This window comes from Salmo salar, chromosome ssa06, assembly GCF_905237065.1.
Source record: "Salmo salar chromosome ssa06, Ssal_v3.1, whole genome shotgun sequence".
Lineage (NCBI taxonomy): Eukaryota > Metazoa > Chordata > Actinopteri > Salmoniformes > Salmonidae > Salmo > Salmo salar.
Window position 1 is genome coordinate 77,233,156 of NC_059447.1, and position 9,723 is coordinate 77,242,878.

Here is a 9,723-nt window from a genome sequence, read left to right on the forward strand (position 1 = left end):
GTCCACTATAAGAGGCCATTCACTTGAATCGAACCGGTTAGTTGGCTAACTAGGTGGGCGATATGTACATACCAGCACTTCTCCACAGGGTGCGGGCAAAACAAACTGTGGCGATGCTACTAACTAGCTAGTTAGCCACCATAGCTAAGTGGCCTACTCTGGCTAGCTATCTGCGCACGTCAGTGAAACGTCCAAACAGGACAGCACATTGCTATGCATTTGAACACGCACATTAACTTTTTTATAATAAAAGTTGTCATCTTTTGAGTGCTGTTTACCTTTCTTACGCCTTTGTAGATGTAAAAGTACAGTTCCCGGCCAACATTGAAACAGATTCTGTCGCCGTTGCCTGACTGGTCGTTCACGTTCACGAATGAGACTTTCACCGGATTTGAGCCCTGTGAATTAAAAGGCACCCTGTTAGGGCGGCTATATTCGGAGTGAGTGAGGAGTTTATAGACACCTTCCCGAGTGGTGAATTGAGTTTTAATTTCGTTCATCTCCTTCCCTCCTCCCTCCGCAGCCATCTTGGAAATTGGCGTTCATCCTGTCCAAAACCCGGATCTTACCAACGATGTGTATATAACCTGGATGATGACCCGGAGGGGGTGTATTAAAGCCACCGCGCAACCATCTTGGTACTCCTCCGTAAATAAAAAAAATAAAAAGATTTGGAAGCGAAATAAATGCATGAATTAATGTTTAAATTCATTTTTGGCACGTTTATTATATTACAGACACCTTAATGCATACTTTTAACTTGTATAATGTGAGCTAAACATTTAAAAAATAATATATACAGTACCAGTCAAAAGTTTGGACACCACCTCTCATTCAAGGTTTTTTATTTATTTTTATATATATATATTTTTGTTACTATTTTCTACATTGTAGAATAATAGTGAAGACATCAAAACTATGAAATAACATATATGGAATCATGTAGTAACCAAAAAAGTGTTATACAAAACAAAATACATTTTATATTTGAGATTCTTCAAAGTAGCCAACATTTGCCTTGATGACAGCTTTGCACACTCTTGGCATTCTCTCAACCAGCTTCATGAGGTAGTCACCTGGAATGCTTTTCAATGAACAGATGTGCCTTGTTAAAATTAATTTGTGCAATTTCTTTCCTTCTTAATGCATTTGAGCTAATCAGTTGTGTTGTGACAAGGTAAGGGAGGTATACAGAAGATAGCCCTATATGGTAAAAGACCAAGTCCATATTACCGCAAGAACAGCTCAAATAAGCAAAGAGAAATGACAGTCCATCATTACTTTAAGACATGAAGGTTAGTCAATCCGGAAAATGTAAAGACCTTAGAAAGTTTCTTCAAATGAAGTTGCAAAAACCATCAAGCGCTATGATGAAAAGCTCTCATGAGGACCGCCACAGGAAAGGAAGACCCAGAGTTACTTCTGCTGCAGAGGATAAGTTCACTTGAGTTACCAATCTCCGAAAATGCAGCCAAAATAAATGCTGTCACAGAGTTCAAGTAACAGACACATCTCAACATCAACTGTTCAGAGGAGACTGCGTGAATCAGGCCTTCATGGTCGAATTACTGCAAAGAAACCACTGCTAAAGGACACCAATTAGAAGAAGAGGCTTGCTTGGGCCAAGAAACACGAGCAATGGACATTAGACCAGTGGAAATCTGTCCTTTGGTCTGATGAGTCCAAATTTGTGATTTGTGGTTCCAACCGCTGTCTCTTTGTGAAACGCAGAGTAGGTGAACGGATGATCTCCGCATGTGTAGTTCCCAACGTGAAGCATGGAGGAGGTGTGATTGTGTGGGGGTGTTTGCTGGTGACACTGTCAGTGATGTATTTAGAATTCAAGGCACATTTAACCTGCATGGCTGACCTGGCCTCCACAATCACCTGACCTCAACCCAAATCAGATGGTTTGGGATGAGTTGGACTGCAAAGTGAAGGAAAAGCAGCCAACAAGTACTCAGCATATGTGGGAACTCCTTCAAGATTGTTGGAAAAGCATTCCAGGTGAAGCTGGTTGAGAGAATGCCAAGAGTGCGTCATCAAGGCAAAGGGTGGCTACTTTGAAGAATATAAAATATACTTTTTTGGTTACTACATGATTCAATGTGTTATTTCATAGATATGATTGATGTCTTCACTATTATTCTACAATGTAGAAAAAAATAAACCCTTGAAAGATTAGGCGGGTCCAAACTTTTGACTGGTACTGACAGAGCATGCGCGCCTCAGTTGAGTCCACAACCAACGCGCAAAAGGTTCAATTAATTAATACTTCAGTTTAGCGAGAGAAGTGAGGAATTTGGTGAGGCAAAATACAGTTATAAACACTCGACAAAATGCGTGTAATAGTTTGTCTAGCTAGCAAAACGTTCCAGTGGAATTGCATGATGTTTACTTTCTTATTGTGGAGAATGCGGTCCTTGAATCATGGTTTACCTTAGCCCAAAGGCCGGCAGATGACGATATTGAGTCGTTTCATCGTACCGTCCAAAGGCAGTTTATGAAACGTGAATGAAACTGGTATGACGTGAAACCATCCAAAGGTAAGCTGAAATGGCTCAAAGTCGCCATCTGGTGGCCTTTAGGCTCGGTAGACCATCATGCGAAAACGATCGTGAATGCTGCAAATGTCGAAGTCGTTATAAAAAAGTAATCATTCAATTTGGATATGACCATTTTACAATTGTGAAATGTATATTCATGTTGTGGATATTCATATTTAATTAATTTGATCGAGCCTACTACATTATTTTCTTCTGTAGAACACTCTTCATCCATGCAACATCAGATCTCTATTTTATCTGATCACAATTCTTCTGAATTGAAAATAACTCACAGGCAACACATCTAACCCAAATGTAAGGACACGCTTGAATGAATTACATCCGTTTATTACCATTCAAATTGCATACTCGAGTCATCCAGTCCTAATCATCAGAGTTGCAAGCGATTAAATAGATTCCTTAACGTTCATTATTTGTCCGGTCCATAAGTTCCCCATATCATGATCTGAGTCAAAATCGAATTGTTCTGTCTCTAGCAGTTGCCTCTCAATGTTTCCAGCCATCAGGGGAGATACAACTTCTCCAAACAACTAGATACGTACTGCTTTACTCGCCTGTTGCTAATAGTGCCATCCTCTGGGCAGTCTCTGCTCAAACACACATGCTGGAGAATTCTGGTCTTTTCCATCATGTTCTGTGTGTTCATGATTTGACATTTGCCTTATCATAATGACTTCTACAAATTGAGACACGAGTTGCATCGTACTGCATTCTCCATTATATACATTTTCTCATTTCAAATCAATCAAATCAAATTGTATATGTCATGCTTTCGTAAACAACAGGTGTCAACTAACAGTGAACTGCTCACAAACAGCCCGGCCCCTTTCCAACAATGCAGAGAAAATAGCCTACTCATGTTGCACTCAAACAAAATCAACATATTGCACATCTTGTTTATATCATCATTATAACTAAATCAGCAGTAGTGTCACCATTAGGACACAAAAAAGGCCCTCTTGTTTGGGTAAAACCATGCAAAAGAGTGTCTTTCTATAGACATGCATGTGTATTAAGGATAGACAGGATCAAAGACTGTGGAAGTAAACTCTGTAGCCAGTCTCTCAACACAGTTTCCGTGGCCTGGAACTGAACCATTACTCTAACACTTCAGCTATTCTTTCTCAATCTCACTGGCCAAAAAAGACTTGTGGCCTGTTATCTTTTCGGAGGCCTTCTGCCCTGCGTCTGTCTGTCCGAAGGGTTCTGGTGGGAGCAGGTGGTTGGAAGGGCTATGCTGACAGGCAATGGGGGTGTATGGTGGGGCCTGCTGGGCCAGGCCTGACACACGCTATCAGGACGCCTCTGGCCCCTGAGTGACAGGCACCCCTTGTGACTGTGCTGCCCTATAAGGACACATGCGGTTTACGGCGACGGACCCCTCACAGCTCTCACTATCACCCCCACCCTACTGGTCCTTTCTTTAGCCCCCCCCCTCTCTTACTCTATACTGTAGTGGGACTGGGCATTCCTTCTGGAAGCTTCTGAATGGGTGCTTCGAGAAAGCGCCCCTTGTATAAAAAGACAGGAGTAGGCCCAGGGGTCCTCAGATACAGCGAGTGAGAGGACATTCACCTGAATCCATAGAGATACAGAGATTTAAATACTAGATTCATCTGCAAAGGAACAGCAGAGACGCTCTGGGATTCAATCTACAGCGATCAGAAAACGCAAGTGAAGCACAGGAGCACATTCTTATCTAGTCAAGGTAAGAGGGGGAGGGAGATAGAAGAAAGGCAAACCAAATGAATAGCTACTTGCAACTCAGGAGTGTAAGGAAGGTCAATAGAAAATATTCTGGAAATACATTATGCATTACCGTAATATTATAAAGGTGAAACACCAGCAGGAAACAAGCAGCCTAGTATGTTGGTACTCTATACGGAATAATGTATATTGGGGAAGAATTGAACTGTATTAATCTGAAATTGCATTAAATCAGTGGGGAGAATTTAACAGACAGTTTTCCTGGGTCTGGTAGAACCCTTTGTGTGAGCATGCCAGGAGATGAGCACATGGAATATGACCCTGGTTAGAGGGAGAGAGAGACATGGCAGCTGAAGAGAAGGAAGAGAAGAGAGGCTTGGCAGTCGGCACAGAGAACAGTTGCAATCAAGTTACCTATAACAAGTTATTAAAGAATACAATTATCAGACCTCAAAGTGTCTTAGACCAGAACCTATATGATTAATATAGTCCGTTTGAAGCCAAGGGCAATGATGGATTCATAGATGCATTGATCTGGAAAAAGTTGTTTTATGAAGCCTTGATCATTTTTATGGATAAGATGCTGCTTTAGGAAAAAGTGTCTTCAATGGGGAAGAGTGTTAATGGCATTTGATGAATACTTCTCAGTATATCAGTGCTTTAAAACAATCAGGACTTTTAAGAGCAACTATAATAGTTTTTCTGAAATTAAATAACACACAAAACCCTATAGTAGAGAGGACAATTCCATGCTGAAGACATAATAAAACTCAACATTTCTCTATTCAAGACAAAAGTCTTACATCATTTTAGTCACATTCACATGGCACCACTACAGCTGTTGGCAAGGGGGTGTGAAGATTCTGTAAACTCCACCCTCTTTTCAAATGGCAGAGGCCTTGATTGACAGATGGGGCCTGTGCAACAGGAGCCTCTGATGGAGGGCTGTAACAGCTGCCTTTCTTCTTCAGCACTTCTATCCCTCGTGCCATGTGGCTGACTAGACTTGAGGCTTTCTAGAAAAAATCAGGTGTCTCTGGATGTTAAAAAGCTTTAAAAATGCAACATTTCCTGCAATGACTATTTGTAAGCTACTATAAGTTTTATTTTCTTAAATTTTACTGAAGCAAGACTTATTGCAAAATGCAGTGAAAAGCCTAAAGTGCTTTTAAAAAGCATGTCTTCTGAATAGCCTTAATACAAGGATATTCAGCCATTCTTAGGATAATAAAAGTACAATTAAAGATCTTTCAATGTCTGCCGTTTTGTTTCTCCAGATGCCAGAGATAGCCAGCCACACCATGGAGGAGGAAGTGGAGACCTTTGCCTTCCAGGCTGAGATCGCCCAGCTGATGTCCCTGATCATCAACACATTCTACTCCAACAAAGAGATCTTCCTCAGGGAGCTCATCTCCAACTCCTCAGATGTGAGTAGATTAATCATAATGCTGAATTGTCCCATGTAACATTTTACCTTAGTGACCAACCACTCATACACTGCACTCTGAGCCAATATAGAAAACAAGTTATAGCTCAGAGTTAGCATGCTAACCACCTTGTTAAATTAGCTCAAGCTATCACCCAAGAGACTTCTTTTTACCATTGTGACCTCTTTTTTTCATGTTCTGACAGGCTTTGGACAAGATCAGATACGAGAGCTTGACAGACCCCACCAAATTGGATTCCTGCAAGGACCTAAAGATCGAGGTCACCCCTGACCTGCGCACTCGCACCCTGACCTTGGTTGACACCGGCATCGGCATGACCAAGGCCGACCTGATAAACAACCTTGGAACCATCGCCAAGTCTGGCACCAAGGCCTTCATGGAGGCCCTGCAGGCTGGAGCTGACATCTCTATGATCGGGCAGTTCGGTGTGGGTTTCTACTCCGCCTACCTGGTGGCTGAGAGGGTGACTGTCATCACCAAGCACAACGATGATGAGCAGTACATCTGGGAGTCTGCAGCTGGTGGCTCCTTCACTGTCAAAGTTGACACTGGTAAGCCTTTTCAACAGTATTGATTAATATGCTACTACAAACACATTTCTCCAATACAACAGTATAAACCCTCTTCCTGCATAAGTTGAATCTGCTGTGCAACAATGTCATTCTAAAGGTAGTAAGCCTAGATCCAATGTGTGAGTCTGATTTGTCCGATCTGAAGGTGAGTCCATTGGCCGTGGCACCAAAGTGATCCTGCACATGAAGGAGGACCAGTTTGAATACTGTGAGGAGAAGCGCGTCAAGGAGGTTGTGAAGAAGCACTCCCAGTTCATTGGCTACCCCATCACACTCTATGTAAGTTCTAATAGAGCTCTATATTTGTTTAGTCGTAACAAAATATTGGGGAGATGAACTGAAATATACTGTATAAACTAGGAAAGTAACCTGGCGATAATAGTGGACCCAAACATTGCTCCCTATAGTAGGCAAATCCTTAAAACGTTTTAATAACATGAACATTTTCATCAAGGTGGAGAAGTCTAGAGAGAAGGAGGTGGACCTTGAGGAGGGAGAAAAGGATGAGGAGGCTGATAAAGATGCTGCAGCTGAGGACAAAGACAAGCCCAAGATCGAGGACGTCGGCTCTGATGAGGACGAGGACACCAAGGATAGCAAGAACAAGAGGAAGAAGAAGGTCAAGGAGAAGTACATCGACGCTGAGGAGCTGAACAAGACCAAGCCTATCTGGACCCGTAACCCTGATGACATCACCAATGAGGAGTATGGAGAGTTCTACAAGAGTCTGACCAACGACTGGGAGGACCACCTGGCTATCAAGGTGAGTCTATGATAGCAACCCGAAAACTCAAGCCTTATGGGTTTATCTTGATCCAACCTATGAATTAATATATTATTAGGACTGTATGAGTCAATGTTTATCTTTTTATTCCCACAGCACTTCTCAGTGGAGGGCCAGCTGGAGTTCCGCGCTCTGCTCTTTGTGCCCAGGAGGGCTTCCTTCGACCTCTTTGAGAACAAGAAGAAGAAGAACAACATCAAGCTGTATGTGCGCAGGGTCTTCATCATGGACAACTGTGACGAGCTGATGCCAGAGTATCTCAGTGAGTACTGTTTCTTGAACCTTTCATGAATACCTCCTGAGCACCTCACTCAATCAGGACTTCAAGTAAAACTGTAAGTAAGATGTCTGACCAATTGTCTGGGTCGTCCTCTCCAGACTTCATCAAGGGTGTGGTGGACTCTGAGGATCTCCCCCTGAACATCTCCAGAGAGATGCTGCAGCAGAGCAAGATCCTCAAGGTGATCCGCAAGAACTTGGTCAAGAAGTGTATAGAGCTTTTCACAGAACTCTCAGAGGACAGAGATAACTACAAGAAGTTCTATGAGCAGTTTTCCAAGAACATCAAGGTACGGTCTTCCTCCCTTTGAAATGGCTTTTCCAAGGTACCACAGATTTTCTCCCAAACTTCTCCTTCTCTTTTTGAGGGAGCTTTAACATCTTCCATCGTTGTGTGCCTTTTAGCTGGGAATCCATGAGGACTCTCAGAACCGCAAGAAACTGTCAGACATGCTGCGCTACTACACCTCCAACTCCGGTGATGAAATGGTTTCCCTGAAGGACTACGTTTCCCGCATGAAGGACACCCAGAAACACATCTACTACATTACTGGTGAGCTGCCCTACATTTTTTTCTCTCCATTCTTTTTCCTTTGTTAAATCAATGTTACATTGAAAACTTGAGAAAGAAACAGGGCAATCCAACTGTTAATAACTGTGTATCCTCTTCTAGGTGAGACCAAGGAACAGGTCGCCAACTCTTCCTTTGTGGAGCGCCTCCGCAAGGCCGGCCTGGAAGTGATCTACATGATTGAGCCCATTGATGAGTACTGTGTCCAGCAGCTGAAGGAGTACGATGGCAAGAACCTGGTCTCTGTGACCAAGGAGGGTCTGGAGCTGCCTGAGGATGAGGATGAGAAAAAAAAACAGGAGGAGCTGAATTCTAAATTTGAGAACCTCTGCAAGATCATGAAGGACATCCTGGACAAGAAAATTGAGAAGGTACAAGCACAATTTACCTGAACCTAATCCCTCTGCAAAGTGTCTTCACCTTTTAATATCAGACCACTTACAACAACCGTCACTATGACTACTAATAATCTGTTTTCAATATTGACAGGTTTCAGTGTCCAACCGCCTGGTCTCCTCCCCCTGCTGCATTGTGACCAGCAACTACGGGTGGACAGCCAACATGGAGAGGATCATGAAATCTCAAGCTCTCAGAGACAACTCCACCATGGGCTACATGACAGCCAAAAAGCACCTGGAGATCAACCCAACCCACCCTATTGTCGAGACCCTGAGAGAGAAAGCTGAGGCCGACAAGAACGACAAAGCCGTGAAGGATCTGGTCATCTTGCTGTTCGAGACTGCTCTGATGTCTTCTGGATTCACACTGGACGACCCTCAGACCCACGCAAATCGCATCTACAGGATGATCAAGCTTGGCCTGGGTGAGTTGATCAAGCTTATTCGCCCTCAACGTTTGTCTTGGTTGATGGGGTTCAAAGTCTCCTCCTAGAGCAATATACAGACAGGGCTGCAAACACCAAGTAACTGACAGAAATATCATGGTAGTACAATGGTAAGGAATATGGCTTTTGCTTTTCCCACACTTTGGCTGTCTGAATAGCAGTTAGTACACCAATTGAAGATGGTTTTCAAATGTGGGCTATTTCTTCCCATCCACAGGCATCGATGATGATGACTCAGCAGTGGAGGACATCCTCCAGCCCAGTGAGGATGACATGCCTGTCCTGGAGGGAGATGATGACACCTCTAGAATGGAGGAAGTTGACTAAAGATATTACAGAAGTACATCATTTTATTTCTCCCTTTTAAGTCTTTATTTTGTAAGTATTTTTTTGTTTGTCCCAAATAGACTTTCCAATTTACATTTTCCATGACTGTCGAGCTGTGGTGAAAGTATTGTATTTAATCAATCATAATTAATAAATACCATAATCATATAGTATATTGGCTGCTTTCAACCCTATTCAACTGTACTTTAATAATAGGCTATTTAATGTCAAGTCAACGGGGATTTGACTTGTCTTTTTGTAACTGTGAGCTATTTTCTATGAAAAACGACAAGATTTATAATAAAGATGTATTTAGAAACATATCTTACATTGTTTCTTTCTGGTTGATGAATCCTCTTTTTTAAATAGTCTGGATTATTGTGATGTCAGGCATGTGTATAATTCAACACAATTTAATATCTCAGAGATGGATGAATGGACTATTTATTTTGCATCTTCATTCATATTTTTGCAATCACCTTACCCTCTCCTAAGTGCTCCCTGTAATGACAGTATTTCAGATCTTGTTTTCTTGTGAATTCTTTTGAGTTATCATGATGATGAATATGCCATGTTATTGTCGTGGAAATTCAACACAGGGACACTATATTGGTATGTACTGTA

The 9,723-nt window shown here is 42.3% G+C and overlaps 2 protein-coding genes across 3 annotated transcripts in view; one reads left to right on the forward strand and one right to left on the reverse strand.

The window, feature by feature from the left end:
* Positions 1-570, reverse strand: part of LOC106608138 (WD repeat-containing protein 20) — a 12,147-nt gene extending 11,577 nt beyond the window's left edge. For both annotated transcript variants that reach the window (XM_045721019.1, XM_014205882.2), the window contains exon 1: positions 279-570. In XM_045721019.1, the coding sequence (XP_045576975.1) occupies positions 279-527 (249 nt within the window). In that variant the 5' untranslated portion in view covers positions 528-570. The remainder of the gene's footprint in view (positions 1-278) is intronic.
* A 3,448-nt stretch (positions 571-4,018) lies between these two features.
* LOC106608137 (heat shock protein HSP 90-alpha 1) lies at positions 4,019-9,422 on the forward strand. The gene is made up of 11 exons (XM_014205881.2): positions 4,019-4,275; positions 5,552-5,701; positions 5,907-6,273; positions 6,440-6,573; positions 6,749-7,057; positions 7,175-7,340; positions 7,457-7,647; positions 7,763-7,910; positions 8,031-8,299; positions 8,418-8,751; positions 8,990-9,422. The coding sequence occupies exons 2-11, from the start codon at positions 5,552-5,554 to the stop codon at positions 9,097-9,099; spliced, it is 2,178 nt and encodes a 725-aa protein (XP_014061356.1). The 5' UTR covers positions 4,019-4,275; the 3' UTR covers positions 9,100-9,422.
* The last annotated feature ends 301 nt before the right edge of the window (positions 9,423-9,723 follow it).

Bases quoted from the DNA above. Each gene is read 5' to 3' on its own strand.
- LOC106608137 (XM_014205881.2), top strand. From the start codon at position 5,552: ATGCCAGAGATAGCCAGCCACACCATGGAGGAGGAAGTGGAGACCTTT. The intron at 5,702-5,906 runs GTGAGTAGATTA...ATGTTCTGACAG, and splicing joins TCATCTCCAACTCCTCAGAT to GCTTTGGACAAGATCAGATA. The intron at 6,574-6,748 runs GTAAGTTCTAAT...ATTTTCATCAAG, and splicing joins GCTACCCCATCACACTCTAT to GTGGAGAAGTCTAGAGAGAA.